The 23,689-nt window shown below is 38.9% G+C and overlaps 1 protein-coding gene across 1 annotated transcript in view; it reads right to left on the reverse strand.

Annotated features, from left to right (window-relative positions):
• CPNE4 (copine IV) overlaps positions 1–23,689 on the reverse strand; it is a 197,158-nt gene that overhangs the window by 100,354 nt on the left and 73,115 nt on the right. The window contains exons 2-4 of the mRNA XM_009879598.1: positions 20,067–20,246; positions 7,208–7,279; positions 4,265–4,339 (exon numbers count right to left, since the gene is read on the reverse strand). Coding sequence (XP_009877900.1) covers positions 4,265–4,339; positions 7,208–7,279; positions 20,067–20,246 — 327 coding nt within the window. The remainder of the gene's footprint in view (positions 1–4,264; positions 4,340–7,207; positions 7,280–20,066; positions 20,247–23,689) is intronic.

A 23,689-nucleotide genomic window follows, 5' to 3' on the forward strand; every position in this document is an offset into this window, starting at 1 on the left:
TTGTTGTGTTCAGAGTGTTGCTCTGTGAATGATCCGTTTCTTTTCCTACTAGAGAAAAGGTGATGGTATGTTTAGAAAGTGATGCAAAGTATGTGCATATGTATTTGTTAAATCTTATCCTGTGTAGCTCTAAACAACAAAGCCGTACGTTTGCCTATTTGTTCCAGTTATGTGGTTACAAGACATTCAATGTAAAAGCACGTAGAACCACCGCAAAACTCAACAGTCTGTAACTCGAGAGTTTGCCTCAAGGCCCTGATGTAGATTTAGTATCTGGACTCTGATCAGTGCTTGAAACTGCTAGTATATAGGGGGCTTTGGTGATCAAATTCCATCAGATTACTGCTGCATACCAAAGAGAACAAGCAAAGAGTGAGGGCGCTGGCTTAATCATAGTGACATCAAAATCCAGAGTATATAGGGTTAAAAAAGATTGAGCTGCCTCTTCTCACATGTAAGTATACTGGTTGAAGCTGAGTAAAAACTTAATGTTAACAGATTCTTTACCAAACACAAGTTTGATAAGAAAAGTTATCTGAAACAAAACACCTCAAAATGATACACCCAAAGAATGCACCCTGAAGTGCAGAAAAATTCAGAAAGGAAACTGGGATCTTGTGTAATACTCAAAATATAGTATCATTCCCAGCTGAGTATCATGAAAGCTGAAACAGCAAATCAGCACAAGGAAAGTAATTTTTAATATTTGGTTTTAACTACCAAGGCAATAGCACCTAAAGGGAAAGATTTTAATGCTGGATGATAGCTTATATCATTCCCCCTTCAATGCAAAAACAAAGCCTAGTTCCTTTCAGAATGAAGATATAAACAAAAAGTCCTTCAATACTAAAGACGCTTTGTAACAGCTCAAAAATGATATGCTGAAGAAAGACTTCATTTCATATTTATTAAGGTTTTCAAAGCTTTTTGGTTGTTATGCTGAATCTAACAGCTTTGCATTATCTCACCAGAATATCCTCTGAAAGAAGAATAGCAGCAATAAAGGTTTAATGTTTTGATATTTTAATAATATTTAAATGATTAATGCAATGCATTTGCTAGCAGTACAATGCACATTGTTCTTTCAGTATGTGCAGCAGCTACATAGTAACAACATAAGTACATTGCTTAAGCTTTAAAAAATTAACTACCTTGGTTTCTGAGCACCTAATTTGACACATCTTTTAGTACATTTTCAGAGCATGACACTTTTTAAAATTCTGGTTTGGGGTCAAGTCAAAGGTCCCACAGAAAAGGGCTGAAGCGGCCAAAAGACTACTCAGCTTTAAAAATTCTTCCGTATCAACATACGGCATTTCAGGATTTTTTTGGCAGTCATTTAGTACTTGGGAAGTATATAAAAAAGCAGTATTAGCTTGTATTTTGCAGACATTTGCTGGATAATCTTTCTCAAGCCATGATAACTGCTTTTCTCAGAAAGGGGAAAGCAGTTTGCCTGCCTCAGTGCTCACAATTTATTATAGCTATCATAAAACCGTAGCTGCTTGTTATGGTAATTGTGACACAGCTATTAATGCAATAGAACCTTTCCAAAAGTTATTGTTCCACCGTGAAGTGTTCTCAGTGGATCTCTTGAAACAAAGATGTGCCATCTGAGCTGACTGGGCTTCAATAAAACATGAAAATGCAGTTATACCTTCCCAACAAGCACTGCAATAAAAATATAACTTTTATCTCTGCAAAGTCAGTTAACTAAAGGAAACTTTTGTACCTGTGACTTCCTATAATTTTTTATGGAATGTTTTAGCCACCCCTCCCAGAAAAATTGAGTAGGCTTTACTTGGTTTATGGCCTCTCTAAAACTCTTGCAGTTTTATGTCAGGGGAGTGAAAAAAAAAACACAATAAACATATACTACCTGTTAAATTATACCAACAAATTTTGTTTAATCTGCCAGAAATGTGTTGTTCACACCTTTTTCCTTAGTGGAGGAAACTCATACTTTGAAGGACTACATTCTGGATCCTCTTTCAAGGAGTCTTCCTTTAAAGGGTGGAGGAAGAAAATTCTTGTCCATTCAAGATACCACTGATGGTAATGGATGAAAAGAATTGATTTATGTTTTTGATGTTAAAGCATGTCCAGAACCTCCCCCCATTTCTTTATCCACAGGTTGTGAGACATTAGGATTCAACTGGTCTTCTGCCACCCCCACAGCTACCAATGCAAGAACGCCTGGGGTTACAAGTCACCCTGTGTAGCAGAGCAGAGCATTGCTCCCACATGCTTCCTCTGTCTTTCAGGAGACTCCAAGTCCAGTTCCAGCCCTCAGTCTACTTCTATGATGTTTCATCTCTACTCAGGTCTTCGCTTCACTGAGCAGGGAGAGGCATGCAAAACCATGCTTGGAACTTTACAAGATGGGCTCTTCTCAATTCTCTGATGTTTTTTTGGACCTTTATGTGACGTCAGGGTACTCGTGCTTTTTCACCAACGGCCAAACTATGCAATTTGAATAATTTCAAACCTTAATAACAATAATTACTAATAGTGTCTTGCATCTACTGATGTCAAAGTTCATTATAAGCCATACCAAAAGCCATAGACTTTTCTTATAAAAGAGGTCAGCCAAGGTTCAGCCAGGCTTAGAGCTACGTCTCTAGTTGGAAGAAACTGAAATACTTCTTTCTACTGTAATAGGCTTCCAGTGATTTCCATCAGCTGAAGACAGGAGTTTTGATTCAGATAACACACAGTAAGTCATTGCCTGAGTTCCACACTGCACCACCCAGGAATTTTTTATTAGATGGAGCCCACCTTGACAGGACACATTAAAATGGCAAGAATGGCAATGTTCTCGCAATATTTCAGAATAATCCTCCTTAACTTATCCCCATAAAGTGTTTCAACCACTATTGACCAGACAACACTGATCTAGCTCAGAAGCACAGTCTGACAGCATCCTTTTAATTTATACAAACAAAGGCCACAAGCAAATCATGATATTTACACTAGATTATATTTTTCATTTCTGTAAAATGAATTACCAAGAGAAGTCGTACAATGTTGTGTAAGTGCTTTCCTCTTTTCTAGATATGACAGCATGTGGAACAGGAAGAAACTTGTGTACAACTTCGGAAATCACATCTGAAGATGGCTGTCTAAACAGAGGTTGTTAAATCTACATTTTGACACCTAAATAAATTACGTGATTCAGAAACACTAAGTCTCCAGCAACTCTGAAGGAAGAGGTAATTCATCTTTTAGATGAAATTCCGGTCCTGATCATTTATGATTGTTAGTGACCCTGAGCACAATTATGTTATTTACTTGTATCTTTTAAATAAATTCCAGTACTATTAATCTTTCTGTGTACTTTCTGCTTGCCTGAGTTTCTCTGGCAGTTTTGAACGAAAATATTATTTATCAGTTATGGCCTGATTTTGAAAATCTGATGTATGTATCCAAAAGTACTCTCACTGATTTGATTTTAAGATACTCACATGTCATATGTTTCCAAGCACACACTTGAAGCACCAGAATCGTAAACTTTCATATAGTGTTACCATATATATCTAATTAGAAGCAGCTTCATATATAAGACGGGACTAAAAAGGGTCATAGTCTTGTGACATCTATTAATTACAGAGATTATCTCAAATTATCTCAAATCGCCAGATTATCTCAAATAATTATGTGTCTTCTATTACACTGAAATAACAGAGTGTGCCTTACAAGCAGTCCTCTGGACTTCTTGGTCTGCGTGTTGCTTGAGGTGCTCATTAAAAGTGTATTGCTAAACAACAACGGTTATTTTCAGAAAGAGGTAGTCCTTATAATGAAGAATAGTGTTTGAGTCAGTGGAGAGTTTTCTTATTAAAGAGGGGAAAAATTTTTAACAAATACGCAAGAGTCTTTTTCTCACATTCAAGCTACATTTTGTTGAATAAAAAGTATATCATGACTGAGCTGTTATGAAGTTTTCTAGCTTTATTTTAAGACACTTCAACTATAATGTCTTTGACTACTTATGGAAATCTCACTTCTCAAAGCACTTCTGATCTGTGGCATTTTAAATAATGTCTTGGTTATAGAGTAATTAAATTGTCTTGGTTTTAATTAGATTCCCGTGAGTTGTTTTTTTTTTAATTACTTCACAACTTGAGGAAATCTGAACATTCATCTGAAATCTCTGATGTGTTTAATAATATAAGGCAAAAAATATCTGTCGGGGAAAATCTCATCAAATTATATTTGCAGGCATTCTTATATCTTTCAGTAAGGTTAATATCAAGCAGCTTACCTTGTCATCCAATTTCCGTGCACTGAATGAAAGTTCAACGTAGTCGTCATTGCCAGACAATTCCTCAGCAATCACCTAAATAGAAAGCTACATATGAGTTTTGCATGGTGTAATGAAAGGGCAGAAAGACATCATTTTCCAGCAGGAAGACTGCAGACCTCATTAGGAAACTGAAGTGTGGTACAAGTTAATATGTTTCTCTCTGGAATCAGGAAGGCCTAAGAGCATTCAGTGAATCCCTTGCTCAGCTGATGGGTGGCACCTTGTTAAGCCTACAAACCTGAATCGCTTTGTATCACGCAACCCTGCCTTGTCAATCACCTGTCAATGGACATACATCAACATGCATCAGGGATCCCTTTCCTGTGACCAAGTACTTTACCTCGGATAGGATAACAGCGAATTCCACAGTCTCTAAGTGTCCAAGGGGACAAAAAAGCTATACAAGAGTTGTATTATTTGAGTCTAAGGCTTAATTATTTTTACACTGCTTCAGCATCATTTGGCAAGCTAAATGGCAAAAGGAGTGAAGTCACCTGTCATTAGTTGCCATGTAAGGCACGTTTACAGTAGGAGAGTTCTTCTGATGTAGTTTTTCTTCAATAGCTACATTGGCAAAACCATTTACTGTAGACTGAGTCAGAAGACAGTAACACTAAAATAATGTAGTGTGATTCTTTTAGATGGTATAAACCATGCTGATAACGATGCTAGTCACTGTGCCGTGCAATGTTGTTAAAAAATCCAAAACCAACCACAATATCCTTCCTGACGAGGCCATTAAAATGCTTCAGTGGACACAAAGTATTAACCAAACCTGGGATACTTCACTGAAAGATGTTCTTTGAAACAAATCACATTACATTTTATTTGACAGTAATAAAATCTTTCCATATTGTAAATATTCTCCCCAGAGATTAAGTCGCCCAAAAGACTGTATCTTTGGCAATTAATTAAATTAAGTAAAATTCCCTGAGTTGAGACTATTCCGGCTGTGACACCTCACAGCAGTAAATTATTGTATTTACTCATGCAAAATATTCATATTCAGCCATGTAGGGGCACATATGTTTGACTGTGCATGAAAGTACCATCAGACACGTGTGCGATGTTTCACATGTTCCAGGCAAATGTGAGCTTGCTGGAAATTTGGCTTGTAGTCTCTGACACAACATTTCTCTTCCACGTAGTCTGATGGTTTAAAAGATCATAAGTTGTACATGATCACCAGTGCTCCGGGATTTGCACACCAAGTTTCACAAATATTTTTAACTGAAAATAATGAACCCTCTCCTACACAGGTTGACAGACTTCTAACTGGAGAAGCTGAACAAGGTTCTATTTTTATTCCACTGTCATATAATAAAATTGTATTGATGAGACATTACACAGTCAAAGGTCTAATATAATTTCAGCAAAACATGCCAAGACAGGAATTTTCAAAATCCTATAAAGAGCTGGTAATTCACTACACTAAACAAGTTAGGAATCTTGTATTTGTAACTTCCATACTTGAAAGACACCTGGTACATACCCAAAGTCCAGAAATAATGATAAATAATCCATTTTGACTTATTTTGTTGAGGCAGGAAACTTTTCACACAATAATTTTTGTCTGAGTTCAGTTTTCTCCCATTCAAGTATAGTCAACTTGCTCCTTAGTACTACTGGCCGGAAACCAAAGCAAGTAACTAAGGTCCATATTTCATGGTTGTCATCAAGTGTTTGGCCAGTAGGGACTATTATCATTTTCTCTCATCTTCTGTGTATCACAGGACATTAATTTTTGCCAGAACACTCTACTAACAAGCCTAATGATTTTAGCTGAACTAGAGTATTTGCGTTTTCATAAGACTAAACTCCTTTGTGTCCCTCATAGAACAGGACGGGGATCCAGAACACCACAGGGACGGATGAGAAGAAGTACGCCCAGATAACCCCAGCAGGCAAACCACACCATGTTATTTACGGAGCAAAACTCTCTCCTGGTTCTATTCAGTGAGATGAGTGGGGAATTCCTCTCCAATCCCGGATCAAAAATGAGTTTACCTTATGCATTTAAGCAAATCCCTTCCTAACCAAGCACCAAGGAAGACATGTAAGAAAATTCCCTGGGCTCTCAGAAAGCATTATTTCTCAGTCTGCTGTCTCTTCTGTGGCTGAAGGCAGAAAAAAAATTCCAAAGTCAAGCCAAAAGAAACCCATCTGGCTAATTGCACATCAAGGAAAAAAATCCTTCTCAACCCCATGAGGCAACAGAGCAGAGATCCCCAAAGCAGAATATTTTATTATAGCCTTTGTCTTAATGCAGAGCTGCAATAGTCACAAGCATGCTAGGTTCAGTGCAGACAAGCTTGATCTCCCAAACAAGCCAGCAAAAAGAAAGATGAAAGAGAGAAAGATGAAATCTGATTTGCAGATTTTAGGATACGCATGGGGCTATAACTATCCAGTCCATAATTGCATTACAACACAGCTAAAAAACCTAATCTCATCAAACTTCTGCATCTGGTATTGCTGGGTGCATGTGTGTGTGTTTTCTGAGTGATTTGGGTTATTTTTTAGAAACTGGAAAAAGCCCAAGGGCCAAGAAACATCAGACTCCTTCGTGTGTCAAAGCAGGACAACATGAATTTCTGAAGGTTCTAGACCTTCAACTAAAAGCAATCAAGCAGCCCAACTTTCTTGCTGTCATTAAAATACCTTAACAGGAGTAGTAGTAAATACTGTGGGTTTTGTACAAATCATACATTATTTGTTGCCATTTTCTTACAACATGCATTTGTCAGAAACAGTAGAAGTAATCTGTTAAATAAACAATTTAAATACATTTCTCAATCAAGGGTTGTTCTGGCAACTTAGCAGGATGCTTTTAGGGAGAATTAGTCACAGTATATATTTCTAAATAACAGGAAAATAAGAGTGTATTTAAGAAAGACTTACTGTTATAGATGACTTTCCTGCTGTGTTCCCATGTTTGAGTAAGGACTTCGAGAGTTTCCTCTGAGAAACAATCTGCAAAAAATAAAAACAAAGGGGAAAAAATTACAGTATGTAGTAAATACATGGCTTAGTGTGATTTCATTTTTATGTTGCCTTTTTTTTTTTTTTTGTGTATCAAAATAGTGTCTTAATCCACGATCGCAGTTAGCACAGTACGATTATGACTGAGAAGAAAGGCTCCCCAGGAAGCCTGCAAACGGGATGCAATGGAAGGACAAAACAAGCAGATGAAGTGAAGCAGAACGGGAAGAACACAATTCACTGAGTTGAACAAAATAGTGAAAACCACATGTCAGATTTTCCTCAACTATTGCTATGATGGAATCAGCAGGACAGATGCAACCTTTAAATGGACTTAAAAAAAAGTAAGAAGTGAGCTGTACACAGCAAATCTATCAGAGATGCATCCAAAACCCATTTATTTTTATGGGAAATTGAAGTCTGTTTCAAAGAGAAGTCATTCATTTTATTTCAAAATATTAGCAACTCTAAACTCAGGACAGAAGCAAGCAATCTGCCCCATAGTTTTAGTTCCAAAATTGTCACCTTTGCTTACCAAGTACCAGACCTCCCCTAGAACGTAGCATTGCAAATGAACTTGTCCATTGACCAATTTATAAATGTACTTCCAATAAATGTGACACTGACAAAAGATGTTATTTCCCATATAAATAATCATTAAATTTCCCTAACAATCTTGAAAGGTTTAAAACTAGACCATAAAAATGTTAGAAAAGGATTAGCAAGCTACAGTGATGGCCTATTATATTAGGTCCCTCTTCTCTGTAAAATTAATGCTGTATTAATTTATTTATTTTTTAATTGGAAAACTTCAAAGTGTAGACAGATGTAGAAGTAACTCCAACACAGCTTAGGAATCACAATTAATACGATTTTTAACGTGACAATACTGCAGCAGGATCGTGCTGCGCAGATACCGAGCTTCTGCCCTAGGAAAACCCCTAACCTCTGGAATGTGGCTTTTATACCAGAAACGGTCCTTTGCAACATCCAACATTACTTGGACAACTTCATCCAGATGGCTAATCTATAACACTTCAACTAAAATGATCCACGAATAGACATCTTTGGCAAAATATGCAGAAGTATTGGTTGTAAGAGAGGCAATCATCACGGGAAAAGAATGGCTCCAGGCCCTTTGTTAGACTCCTGGGCATCACACACATTTCAGCAATAAACCACATCAGTAGGTAATGGCCAGAGCTGGAGGAGTGTGAGTAATGCAAAGTCATGGTCAGGCAGAAAAGGTGCTTTGAAACAGGAGTGAATAGCATGTAAATTTTAGCCTCACACCATCATGGGGAGACGTTTGTCCTGCCCATGAACTTGTTGAATTGAACAGAAAAGCAAGAGCGGGACCTCAGATTATCCTCAGCTATTGTCATGATGGAGGCAGCAGGACAAAAGCAGTTTTAAATGGGCTTTATATGTGAGACAGGAGAGCTATCACAGGGCTGGACAGGACATCCAGAATCACTTTATCCAGCTTCTTGGTCCTAATGCAGGACCAGTTACACCTGGGGCAGCTATAAATGACAGATGTGTGTCTAGTAAGTTCTTAAAGATATCCAGAGGTAGAGGAAAACACCCTCCCCTCTGGCAATTTATTATGATATTTATTATCCTTACTGTAAATATATTTCCCAATTCTCTGCAGTTTAATCCCATTATTTCTGTCTAACGCACTGCCTAATGTCTAATAAGTAAAACAATCTTTTTCCCTTCTTCTTTTAGACAATCTTTATATCTGAAGAATAATATCAACTCTCCACAGCCGTCTTCAGACTACAGAACCCAAGTTTGTCCTCTCTTTCCTTTTTGAACAAATTGTCTCCCCCTCAAACCATTCTCACTGCTCTCTGATGAACCCTCACGGACTTGCCCATATCCTACCCCCAAAATAACTCTCAAAATTGGACATAATACTCCTGGTCTTTCCTCTATGCAAGACCTTCTCGTGTCTTGCGAGCTATGCTACTGATAAACTCCAGATTGCATTTGATTTAAGAACACCGTGAAACTGTTATCTAATGTTCATTTTATGACCATTTCAGATTGCCAGCTGTTTCTTACCCTGCATTTTTGCAGCTGGCTATTACTTAAGAGAATGATTTAACGCTCGTTCTTTTTGGACTGCCTTCCATAAACCTGCCTGCTGCCATCATCTCACTGACTTCTCCAAATTAACCTCGGGATCTCACCACTAGTATTGGTCAATGGCAACAACAGACAGGGGTACAGGTAAGATGACCAGTACTGCCAGGATTCAGATATCCTTTTTCCTCCCTAGGATCTTGGAAAGATCGTTTGCTGTGATCCCTTAAGTTACCCATACCTCTGTTTTCTTGCCAGCTAAAGAGATGCAAGTATAAATTGTTGTGCCTCTGTGAACTGTGACGTGCAATTTAAAAAAAAACTGGTTTGAGATTATCCAATGGGAGGTAATACAGAAATACGACACATTATTCCTAGTATATAACTAAACTATGTGTTTTGTACCAACCAGACAATGAATTATGGCAGCTGGGTAGCAGGACCCATTTATCTCTATGACCTCTCTCCCTTCCCCGAGATGCACAGACAACTTCGTAAAATACATTAAGCTCTCTCACTGAAAGCTCTGGCTATCATGTACCAGAAACCTTTTCAGATATGTTACTCCCCATCTGGAGTACTGTGTCCAGCTCTGGAGTCCCCAACATAATAAGGGCATCGACCTGCTGGAGCGTGTCCAGAGGAGAGCCATGAGGATGATTCGAGGGCTGGAGCACCTCTCCTATGAGGAGAGGCTGAGAGAGTTGGGGCTGTTCAGCTGGGAAGAGAAGGCTCTGGGGATACCTTATTGTGGCCTTCCAGTACCTAAAGGGAGCCTACAGGAGAGCTGGGGAAGGACTTTTTACTAGGGCATGTAGTGACAGGACAAGGGGGAATGGCTTTAAACTGGAAGGGGGCAGGTTTAGATTAAACATTAGAAAGAAGTTTTTCACTTTGAGGGTGGTAAGGCACTGGAACAGGTTGCCCAGAGAAGTTGTTGAGGCGCCATCCCTGGAGGTGTTCAAGGCCAGGCTGGACATGGCCTTGGGCAACCTGGTCTAGTGGGAGGTGTCCCTGCCTATGGCAGGGGGGGTGGAAATTAATGCTCTTCAAGGTCCTTTCCAACCTAAACCATTCTATGATTCTATGATATATATATACCCCTGGTATGAGATAGAACTTGGTTGGGAACCTGTCCTTCTGCTAGTCTCCTCTACAAACAGCAGAACTTCTTCCCCTGAAATACCCAAATTCCTACAGCTCCCTTTGCTGCTTTGGAAAGCATCCCAGCTTTCAGGAGGCATCGGGCAGACAGAAACCTGAAGCTTGGGAGCTCCCATGCAGGTGGCAGATAGACGGCCCACAGTTCCAGAGAAGATAATTTATTCTGACATTCCCATTAGTAGATGGCATTAATAAGACTTGGTCTCTAAGCCATTAGCATCATTGTGACACAGTAAGCACTCTGCATATGTAAATATGTGTATTTGGGTACAACCGTTTACTAGTTGTTAATTAAGTGGACAGTAAAAAAAAAATCTTCCATCTGGCAACCATGTGCTGACATCATTGTCTCAAACTTTAATTAGCGATTTAGGATCCACAGACTATCATTGCAATAACTGTCAAGGAATTCCTTAGCAGTAAATTGTCCTTTTTGCTCATGCACTGTACAGACCAGCTCTCATTGGTTAAAAGAACCACTTCTAAAGAAGTTGCCATCAGTTATATATCATATTTATTGTTTATGTATCAGTGTAAATATTCTTCTGAACATTATCATAAAAAGCGTTTGCTGACCTGATTACCAGACAGCAAGCCTAAACAGCGATAACTCGAGAGCCTATAAAGCATTTGTCTAAGTTCAGAGTTACAGAGATAACTGAACTGGCAAAATGGCTTACAAGAAGGTAATTAACTACAGGTCTTTCATTTGTCAGGAGTCTTTGGTTTGAATCCTACTTCAAAAGCTTGCAATTTAAAACAGTTTTGTCCAAAACTGATGTGAAGAAGTGCAGAAAGTAAACGTCTCTCTTCTTTCTAAAACACAGATAGTAGAATCCAGTTCAGCCCTAGCAAATGTCCCTTTGAACCTTTCACCAACCTTTGGAAAAATCTGCAAACTTTTCTCTAGACATCTCCCACGTTCATCCCTGATCAGCTCCATGGCTTGATGTGGCTTCTAATTCAACAAGCATCACTTTCCCCACCTCCCCTAGGCACTACTTCAGTTTGTATCTTTCCAAATTGCAGTTGAACTACTTCTCTACCTGCAGAATGACCACTGTAAGCTCTCAAACTTGTCCATCGTTTTGGCATCATGTTAGCTCATGCACCAGTGTCCAGCTTAAGCCTCCTGAACATTTCAGTTGCTTTTGGACTGCTAACCCACGCCTCTTCAGCTGTGATACTACCTACTGATCCTCTAGTGAACCTCTCTGAGCTAATCTTCTCATCTTTTTGCTCACACTATGCATGCGCTTCCCAAGTTCATATTTCACTCGACTATCAGCATCTTTTTTTAAACACGGCACTACTTTGTTTACAACAGTGTGTACGCCTCCCTGTGGTGGTGCTTATGCGGCCAGCTAGGAAGCACATTCTGCCCAAACTGCATTTCTCTGTGATGTAATGATTTACATTTCACAGTACCACAGCTCTGCTTCCTCCTCCCTTCTTAAACTTTGGCAAGGGATAATTCTGTGCCCTGCAGTTGTCTTTTCTAAACATTTCGCCCCAGTTATGATTTGTTGTCTTAAGATGGGCTCAGTTAATGCCCCAAACTGATAAGGCTGAGTCTGCAACCTTACATCAGCCTTCCATATTTTCATTTTGTTTTTCTCAATTTAGAAAAGTGAACGACTATGTTCCTTTTCAAAGGTGATTCTTCAAATCCCTGTATTACAGCGTCAGTTGTCCTTCTCCAGTTAAATGAACTAATAGCTACTAAAGCATTAAATGCTTCAAACCCACTTTATAAGAAGTCTGTCTCTACCTTATGTCATCTTCTTTGCTTGCACCCGACGGCTTGTAGACAGAGGATGAATGCTATTTAAGCCTTCTTGGGCTCTCCTCCACATTTTTGGAAGGAATCGCTGTGTTGGGTCTTTCAGTCACTAGTTTGGGTTTTTTTGATTGTACCATGTTGTGCTCAGCATTGCTTGAATTCAAAGAGTGAGACAAGTACTTGTGAAATTTCAGCCTCCAAGCTAACTGCTCAGCACTGTACAGCAACTTGCCTTTTTAAAACAACAGTTGATTTGAATGAGTTTTTCAAAGCCCCCTGAAGTTACAGCTTTTTGAATTGTTTGGTAGCAAAGATGCTAAAACGCACAGCTGGCCTAACCTAAAGTATCTTTTGTCCAAGTTCTATTCCTTTCTTGACAAGTAATTGCTATCTTGCCAAGTTGGGGCAGAGATTTTAACACATACAACTGAAATGACTTGAAAATCCTTGAATTCCAAAATCCTTTCATCCTCAGTGTATGGAAGGAGAAGGATTCTGTGATATATAAAACTCAGGACATAATCATAACAAAAGTATTTACTAGTTATAGTACATTGTCTCTTAAGCTCTCCTCATTTTTGCATAAAAATAAGTATGACCCTTAAAGTACCTTTTCCACAGCTACAAAGTCTCCCAAATGAATACTTTCATGATATTGCTGTAAGTAGAATGATACAACCAGAGTGGCAAGATAAACGAGTGCAGATCTGACATTTGTAAAATGTATCTTGAAGCTTGCAAATTAAAATATTAGTATGCTCTTGCTCGAATCCATTTAAGTGAGATACTGTAAACTTCTAAATACCCACAAATAAAATGACAGACTTTACTAACATTGTACCTGTGCAGGTAAATGACTGATTTAAGCAAGGGCAGAAGAACTGAGGCAGCTCTGGCTCAGTGTAAAAACTGTCTCTCCTTCTTCACGCATTCATCTTCAGCCTGGTTTCTGACAAAGCAAGATTTATACAACTCTGATGTGCTTGTGTCTGTCTTGCTGTCTATCCCCCAGCCACTTCTGAATCCATCAAATAATTTCCATGAATGGTGGCAGATAGCAAAAAATGTATGAAGCATGCTACATTTCAACATGAAAAGAGAGCAGACAGTGGTGAGATGCCCGCGACATTACACCGCTCTCATGAAAAAAAGGTTCTGGGGATGAGTTCACCCCTACACAGATACCAAGAAATCCCTGCAAGAGAACAAATACAGATGTATATGTCCATAACGAAGGAAAAGTCATTCTGTCTAACTGCTCACAGAATTCTTGTTTCTTGCTAGAGCCAGTTTTACTGCTATAATCATCCTCCCCATACATATGATACTTTCTGTAACATACTCAACACTCTTCAAGATTTCTTTGGTTCCTTATAGTATTGATCAGCTCACAGTCTATTTACAGCTGAATTACACCTCTTCCTGGTTTTGTTAAAGATATGTACCTGAAAATAGTCAATCAAAACAGAACACTGAGAAAAAAAGATATCCTTATCACAAGAGGCAATAATGTTATTACAGGAAATAACTTATCAATATCATAAAAGGTCTTTGAATTTAATTAGTATGTAGTGTAGCAGCCCTTTTGCAATTAGTCATAATAATAACTCATTATAATAGCAAACTAAATTTTAAATTACTTTTCTAAAGACTGCTACGGTAATTCATACAAAAAGATAAAGTATGTAAAAACAAAGCAGTACAAACTGTTCAAGTAATTCCATTAACTTTGACTGGCAAGATTCATCTAAAACTGAAAATCTTACAGCTTCAGAGATAATGCTGCAATGGCAAACTAAGAGCTTCCTGGGCGAAACTGAGGTGTTTAAAAGGTTAGTTGAAGTTAGGGAAGAGTGCTGCATTGAAGATTTGCCTCTGCTTTGAGTCAAGCCTGGTAGAAAATTACATTCATACCTAATAAAGTACATTATTCATCCCACTAATGAATTGAGCAACTTCATTTGAAGGAGATCAGGGGCTAAGTATTTAAAGGTATTTAGATACCTAAGGAGGCATACAGACATCTAATGAGATTTAGGAATTCAAATACTTTGAAAAAACTGGTCCTATGTCTTTTGCACCACAGAAGCAGTCAACAGTCTATTAAACAAATACTCTCATACAGACTATTTCAATTTAATTAGTTCAGGTGCAATCATGGCTCTTATAGCCTTTCTCCAATTCAAGAGCAAGGGGATTTGCAATGGCTGAAACTGAACTAATAATCAGTCAGCATTTTCAAGTGTATAATCTGCTGATGGCATATACTATTAAAAGCACACAAGAAAGAATAACACTCATTACTGAGAAGGAAGATTTTCAATATAATTTGTACACAAATGCATGTATGGGAAATATTAAACCTCTAAACAATACTTGAAAAGGTTCTTGGCAGCAAAAGATGTACAACTCTGCAGTTTTCTTTACTTGTGCTACCAGCTGAGCAAGTAAGGAAGTTGTGAATTGTAACAATATTTTAACACTTCTGTAAACTAAAAGAAACCAAACAAGGAATAGAATCACAAATTTGAAAATGATAAAGACCAGCTGTGGTAAGTAATGAAAGAAAAACCACAAAGGCTATTCCCACACTGCAGAGCTGGGATGGTTCACAGCATTTATGAAGTAACAACTTTACTGATTCCAATAATTTAAGGATGTTGCAGGCGCAGCTAAGCAGTAATCAAGAATGTCTTGGCAACGTAAGTTTCTTTAGTTCTTGTCAGAAAATTATTACTCATTGAAACAATTTTTGTGAGTTCTTAAAGATTAGGCTGAGACTTTGGGGTGAAACTTCAGAGGAAAAAAGTGTTCCTAAGCCACACTCTTGATACTTAATTCCTGTGTGGTTAAGAAGATAACTTTGGCTATTAAAAAGTTTGAGCCCGTAACGTACTAAACGATGTAATTTCAATGCCTTATAAAGTTTATGGAATATAAACCAGAACAATTCCAATAAGAGAGCAACAGAGAGGCTCAGAACACACGAAGGCATTAACACATAAACAGAAAAGGACTTGAGTTTGAGGTTTTGCAATCCCAGCTGAGCATCCTGAAAATCAGACTGTCAAATTTCTGACAGTGTTTGTCCCTCTAAGATTTTTTTCCATTGGTTTTTGATGGACAACCCCCCCAACCCACTAAATAAAAAAAAAAAATCCATCTCCTGCCCCACGAAAAAAACAATCACAGTTTTTGTGAGCCACCAAAAAACAACAGAAATACGAAATCTTCAATGATTAGATGGGGATTCAGTTGGAAGTGACTAGTCTGGGTGAGTGGAACACCTGAACACCTTTCCTAGGGCTGGGGAAGGGAAAAACAAAGGGCAAAGAGAAGGGGAAGAATTTACTCTCCTTTGCTAAGGACAACATCTGTAAAACCACAACCAAGGATGAATTGATTCATAGCATATAAAGCACCTATATGAATGCAAGAGGTCACCTTTATACAGTGGTTCCCCAAAATGGCAGTTAAAATATTACTGCTTGTGATTTCACTGCTTATCACTACAAAGATATACAAGTGCCTCTGCTTGACAGTGCCTGTGCAAAGAACAGCAACTGTTTCGAGTGAATTAAAGAGCTAGAAGACTAGTGGGCAGATGCAGAGCCTGATGGAGCATCCCAAGCCATTTCTGTTGCACTGGAAAACACAGTACGAAAGCACTGCTCTACCCCAACACTCCCATTCAAAGGATGAGAGCTGCCATCTACAGCAGCAGGTCAGGAAGGCTGCTATTACTCTCTTACTCCCAAAGCAAGACTAGCTATGGCTAAATCATCCCTGCTTTGTTTACTTTTGATTTGTCACTTCAGACTTTCTTTTGCCACTTGAAGACCACTACAAGTATTCGTAAATGTTTCCACACGACATAGGACTGAAGGTTCATTATGCCTCTGTTTTTCTCTGGCCTTGCCAGAGATAGGCAAACCCTAAGGGACAGGAAGCCATCGCTATTGTGAGGGTGGCAAAGCACTGGGACAAAGCCCAGAGAGGCTACGAGATCTCCATCATTGGAGATATTCAAAATGGGACTGGACAAGCCCCTGAGCAACCTTGTCTAACCTATTCTGAGCAGCAGATTGAATGCGAGACTCCAGAGGTTCCTTCTGACTTAAAATACTTTACGATTTGAACAGGAAGAGCACACATTCCAAAATGTCTATGCTACCTCCTTGAGTAGCATTTCAAGGAAATTGCACTAAACTTTCCCTCCAATTTCAGCTTTTCATTAAGCTCAGTTGAAACACACCCACTATTCTGTCACAGTTTCGTCTCCATGTCCAGCCTCACACAGGTTTCTCAATTATATCTTCCTGAAAATTATTTCATGTGGGATGAAATTATCCAGACTGAGCCTTGAACTCAAGAATTAACAGATTTTGTCAGAACGAGCTGGTTGCATGCTCAGATTCTGATAACAAATGTCTTCCAGGAAGGAATTCTATGCACAGATACCCAAAACTAGGGTAAAAACTAAAAAAACCCTAAGTTTGCTAGAATTCATCTGCTCTTTCTACAACTATATTCCTAAACCAAACCAAAGCCAAAGGTAAAATCAAACCATTTATTTCACAAGTTCATCTGGATAGAGGATGTTTCAAGCTCTGTTGTGTTTTAGAGAACAACACTGTTAAAAAAAAAAAAAGTGTCCCATAATTTCACAAATGATTCAGATTCAGAATAATCTTCTTGAGGTTACAAGCACAACACAGTAGTTTCCTTGCTTGAGTAGCTACCATATAACTGTACAACTTAATTGTTAGAAAATGATATTATTAGATATTAGTTTTATGCACTATGGACTATCATTCCAATTGTATAGAACATATTTCTTGACATTTTGCAAATGGGCGCATTACCGGGACGTTCTAAAGAAGCTGGGAAACTGGAATGTAAAAAGACCCTGCATGGAAGGAACAGACTTGTAGCACTTTTTTAAGTGCTTTTGCACACCAAAAAAATCCCCCAAAAACTCTTGCACTAAACCTCCACCCCCTCAATCCCTTCAAGAGATAATCTGTTATTGTCTTATTTGAAAGGGCAACTTTAGAGCATGATAGGCAAAACAAACCACTTTAAGGAAATGTCTCTATTTAGCACATTGATGTTTTCTTAATTACCCTCAGCAGGTATCTATCTACAACCATTTGTTCTACTGTGTTTAAATAATGTGGCATATGAAATGCCCATTGATGCATCTACTCTTCACATCCAGGTATAACTGACTGCATGCCAGGATGTTGCTGACCACAGTACTTACTAGTAGATGCACAGAATTGGCTTGACCAGGCAAGAGCAGTAGAAGTAAATCTTGCTGAAAATCCAGTGGGATATCCCTATACAGTGTATGTTCAGGATCTAACAGCCTATGAGTCACTGCCCCTATCAGTCTCTTGGGACACACATTTATTACAGCATTGGGAGGAGACTACTAATAATGACATCTTCTGAAGGAACACATTTCTCCATCATTCGCATCCAAGACCCCAAATTTCCAATAAGCTTGTATCTATCGTGTAGGCCACATGTAGGATTTAGAGAGATCAGAATAACAAGAAAACTCACTTCTCTCTGTCAGCTTACTGTATAACCATGCTATTGCCTTTGCCAGCATTTATTATGCCTACTAATTTTGTTCTAGGTAGGAGTACTACATGACTCGGGCAAAAATGCAGGTCTACTACACATCTAAATGATGATGTACAAGCAGGTACAGGTAGCAGTGAATGTCTTATAGATCAACTGTTACCTAGAAGAGAGCAATAGAAGTTGGCACATTTACAGGCGGGTGGGGAGGGAACCACTCTTTCAGACTATGCCTGAAAATCTACAGCCTTCCTGGATGTCTCAGTGAGACCTACTTGCAATGGGAAAGTGAATTGATAGGCAGGCACACACTCTCACACAAAATCAGGTTTTATTCAGGCATTAAAATGATGGAGAGAAACAAATTCATGTTAAAATTATCTCAAGAAAAGTCATGGCTCTATTATTATCATTACAAAAATGCAGTAGTTACACTAAACAGCTAAGCATGAGTGTTAGCTCCATATGTACAGCCTGTGCTGCAGGATTTTCAGCACTGGACTCCTCATAATGGCTTTGCTTGGATGACAATTCCAGTGCTAACATTTTGGGGTTTTAAATTAGTTGAGGAATTATGTAAAATTAAAAAACTAGAAAGAGGGGGGAACCCACCCACCCACAAAAAGTCTAAGTATGAGATCAGAGGCCTCAAGGCTATATTACTGTGAATAGATTTCACCCTGTTATTACTTTTTCTTGGTTTCCATTAAAATTACACTGCAACCAACCCAGCTGTGTGCTATTTATAGAGACATTATAAAGACATTTATGCTACAGGCAGCAGCAATGACATTTTTTTCCCTTTATTTTCAAGCCAATTAAGAAAGAAGAACATTGTAATAACTTTTTCCTTTGTTCCTCATTCTCCTTAGGATAGGTTGTTGGATAGGATAGGTTGTTTTCATTGATTAAGGCCACAAGAAGTCTGTCAAAACGAACAAACTTTACTGTGTGTTGTAGGTATTCTGAATACCAACACCTGCATGTTAAGCTTTCAAGTTCGTAAATATATATATTTCATATCAATTCTCTCACTGAGATGGCATTTCCTCTTTTAGCACATTTGGCCCAATAAGTCTGGGGAGAAAAACAAAGAATTCATGTTTGGTGGGACCAAGGGAGCAACAACAAAAGGTGAGAAAATAAGAAACAAAAAGCTTTGCAGCATCTTCCATGCCAAGCTACCATGTTCAGGTTACAAACTTAAGTGGAAGCACTGCAAAGGATAATCTAAATGAAAGCACTGGCTGGTCTCATCACACAAACTACCCCAGAGTAGAGAGCAAATTTACACTTAGCGCAGTGTGAGATCATCTTCGGCTTTGCCATTATGGACAGAACTGAGATTTGTGTTATGAGACCCTGCATAACAAAGAGTCTGCCAGTTAGAAATAAACTGTGATACCTGGGACACTGTAGTGCGCTACCCGTCAGCAATACAGGAATTTGCTGCAGATCTGGCTTTGACAACCTCTAGATATCGATCCTGTGGGTAGGACTCATCACTCTTAAATTCAGTCATCTAAAAAGTTAGGTATCTACTCTAGGCCAGCTGCCTAGACTCTCCTGATAACTGATGGGGAAAGACAGGTATCTCCTGAAGGCAATTTATCCTAATCTGTGATGGGTGTCTCAGGTGGAATGAATCAACTGCTGGAACTGTCTGTTTCTCTCCACTGAACTAGAGATGGAAATCATAAGAGTAACTTAGCCTAGACACCTAACTTTTGGATGACTGAGAGTCAGGGAAATGAATCCAACCCTGCCTCTCTATTTGCCACATCACCAAGCACTACCCTCTGTGAGTAAAGTGTATTTGTAAGCGTTCATTGGACTTGCTTTAAATACCATATAATGTTAAGAGCAATAACTTTCTCCCAAATCAGTCTATTTCTCAACACTGGTGTAATAAGCCTGGGCTTTTACTGTACAAGGCCAATCACTGACACTCAGTTTCCTATAGCACTGGCTGACTTGAAGCTATACTACAGCAGTAAATCAAATCAGCAGAAGTTCTTAATAATCCTGTTAAAAGCATCAATTAAGAATTTTGTCATGAATGACAAATCTCACCCATCAGTCATTTAATTTTCATATACATACAAACGATGACAGACAAGGGGGGAAAATGGCGGCGACACCTACTTGTCCAAGAGTGCATTCCATGCCACCAAGAAAATCTGCTTCCTTCAGCCCATTGTGATTGCTGCTAATGTCATGGACTTCAAACCGCAACCGCTGCACCTCTTCAAAATAGAAGTCCACCGTGAACAGCTTGGAGAAGACGGGATTTATACAGGTTCGAATCACTTCTGTCCTGTCAACCTGCCAAATGGAAAAGAGGCCAAATGAGTGGTTTCTCTTTCTACCAGTGATGGACTACAATGAAATCCACAAATACAGTTTGCTCATTTATCAGGACTGCCAGCTGCAGTGGTGGCCACAGACACCACCAGTTGTATGGGCAGCAGTAGCTGCCATTTCTGTGCAGGGCTGGCCACATGTACAAGATAAGGCCAACTTCCCTTGCTTTTCTCCCTCTAGAAAGTCTTTGGCAGGTACCAGTAGGGACACAGGGCACAGTCAGCAACCTCCTTTGCAGGGTGTGCAGTGACTGCCCCCCCCCCGTTGGGTATACTAGATCAGACAGGTGGCAGAGTCAGGAACTGTGCATAGGCAAAATGATGGTCTTGTGTGACACTAATTACTGGGAAACTAACTATAGAATAACTATAGAATTTACATCTCCAGCAGTACCCATCCATCACTATAAAACAGCAGCAGAGCGATACAGTTTTATCAAACTAAATTGAAAAGCAAGCAAAAATCACAGTAATTACTCATTTTGGACAACTTGTGTGATTAAGGAGTGGAGAACTGGATCCACAGCAAACAACTTTTCTTAAAAATATACCAATTTTTCCACCTCACTAAGTTGCATTACAAGAATCTGATGGATTCTATTCTGCTCCTCCCTACCTCTGAGACTTACAACTGCTAAAGAAACAGCATCAAATCTAAATTGCCATTTCTTCAAAAAAGTGCTCACAGAATACTTTCTAGTTCTCTTAAAATGTAGTACTTGGGCTTCCTGTTTTGAAGTAGGTCTTTGCTACTTTTCATTATGATGCATTACTGGTGACACCGTAAGCAATGAAGCAATTTCCTTTTTTCCACTCTCTTTGCTCTGGCACAGAAAAAAACGTAATAATTCTGTAAGATTAAAGGAACTGATCCTAAAACAAAGTAGGACTTGGGCATGTCAGTCACTAGACAGGAGGTGGCTGGTGTGCCATAGAACAGACAAATTAAATTTCTCAGAGGAAGAGTGATGAGATCTTTTGTCTGACTCCTGATCAGGAACATCTGTTGTACAAAAAAATGACAGCCACTTGCTTCACTATTCAGAGTTTATAATGCATTAGCCTTGCTAGTAGTTATTGGCAAGGACACTAAGAGTCAAGTAAATCAAAAGCAGGGGAAAAAAAAAGAGCAGTTCTTGGTAGCACAGATTTATTTTAGCGCTCATCAAAGGTGCCAGATTGACAGCTCTAACACCTGAAATCCTTTCGTTAATCATCAAACAGATGCTACCAGTCATCGAACAGATGCAAACCAGTGCTACCATTGCTGTCTCCTCACACAGCTGTGTCAATGTGCTCTGACTATGCCAAGACAAGACCATCACAAAAATGAAAGCAGCCTTACTTACAAATTCAATTCTTAATCTCTTTCTTAGATTGGCTAAAAACAACGGTTCTGATAACAGTGATGCAAAGCATAGTAAGAATAACATAAGTGAGAAAGGATATCAGATACCTTCATTCAGGTGCTTAGGGTATTTCAAATATTTTTGATCTCACTTGCAATCAATGAGACTTGAAATCACCAATACTGCCACAACATGAAATACTCCCTATGTCAGATGACCAGCCAGTTCAATGGGATGACCCTAAGATCTCTTCTAAGTGGCAAGTGATTCGATCCACTTGCAGAAGAGCTGTCATCTCATGAAATACTGCATCAGCAGATCAAATAATCAAAACATTTAAATTATTAGTTTTAAATCTTTCTTCATAGCCACAGCAATCTCCTAAACTCATTCCTTGTAAGTGTACAAACTGTTAATTTAATGGCGTCATTTTAATTGCTTCATTGTTATAGCAGATGTCCTTACTCAGTAACTGAAGTTTCTCTGTTATGTTTCTCCTCATTTATACTTTGCTGCTGGAATGTGGGGAAATGGTTCTCCGCTGTGAAATGCAGCAAGTTTTACATAAGCTCAACACAGGTTAAATATGTGACTGTTTCAGGGAGTGGAGTGCCTGAAAATGGAGGCACAGGTTTGCACACAGGGACATTAGGACAGGAATTTTAGTCTCACATAGCGATAAGAAACTGTTTGCTTTTTCCAGCCTGTGATTGACTGACATCCTTCCCTTGACAGACACAGTACTGAAATATAGCCATTTCACTGAATTTCCCCAGTCTTCCTACATTATTGAGATGATACATCAAGCCAGCATGTCAGAGCATAGGATTACGTGAGAAAAATCTATATAGAAAGAAGCAATGCAGCAGCTCCCACAAGCAATATGAAATTCTTCATGCCTCTCTCAGCAGACAGCAGTGTGCAGTAGCATTAACCCTATTAGTCCGTCTTGTCTCCAGTCTGCTTTGTCAGCATATTTCAGTTACCCTATTCTTTGGCTAGAAAGTCTGGCAGGGTCCTCAGCATGGGAAGCCCAGCTCCATTCCCTTGCTTTGATTACTGTGCAGCAGGACTAAGCACTGATAACTAGCTGGAGTGACTCATGATGAAGAAGCAATGGTGAACAGAACAGTTCAATAAATTCACTAACTCCCACGGAACCCTCTAGGTTAAAAGATGCTATATAGACAAAAGGTATAACCTCCATTTGACTTCTGCCACTCATTAGAGGCCATTCTTTCTTGAGTGTTCCTGGTCTCATATTCAATTGTAAAGATTTAATGCTTTCTTTAGAAATGCTAGATAAGCATGAAACCTTAATGAAAACTGGTGAGAATACTATCGCTAGGTTCAGTTTCATGCTGATAATCATCAAGGAAGTCATGATATAAAGTGCTGTAGACACTTAAAAAAAAAAAAGGTTGACTTGTTTTTGACCACAACAACTTATCCCAATACCTGCAAGACCAGTTATGTTTCAAGCAAAATCTGGTGACATGTTCCATGCTGACCCAAAACAGAGGCCCATAGCAGTCTGACAAGATGTTGACCTCATGCCATATGTCCTTAATCCAGTTGTCACCCGAAATCAGTAACAGCACTTCCACTTGCATGGATGATGAAGGCTCAATTGCTTGCAGAAAACACAGTTCTGCTTTGCCCAGTCTCAACTGAGCATTCAGAAAGTTAGAACTTCTCAGTTTGAATGTTCTCCAAAATCCAATGAAGACCAGCAGCAACCACATTAAATCTCCATTACTTTTGCAGAAGAGAGCTTTTAAGTCCAACAACAGCATGTTATAAGCAAGTGGAACTTACACTTTTGATCTTGTTACAGAAAACACCAAACTCTTGGGCAACCTAATCCTGAAGGCAGGTAGATTTATTAACAGACATGGACAGGGGTCAGGCCCACAGCTTTAGGATTTGCTGATGCCTGACAAATGAGCCATCTGTTATTTCTGGACTTTGCTAGAACAAGAAATTTCTTCAATTTATTAAAGCAGAACGAATTTTCAAAAGAAACAATTGACAGCTACATGCACCTTTGGGCTGT

Source organism: Charadrius vociferus, unplaced genomic scaffold (assembly GCF_000708025.1).
Source record: "Charadrius vociferus isolate BGI_N301 unplaced genomic scaffold, ASM70802v2 scaffold722, whole genome shotgun sequence".
Taxonomy (NCBI): Eukaryota; Metazoa; Chordata; class Aves; order Charadriiformes; family Charadriidae; genus Charadrius; species Charadrius vociferus.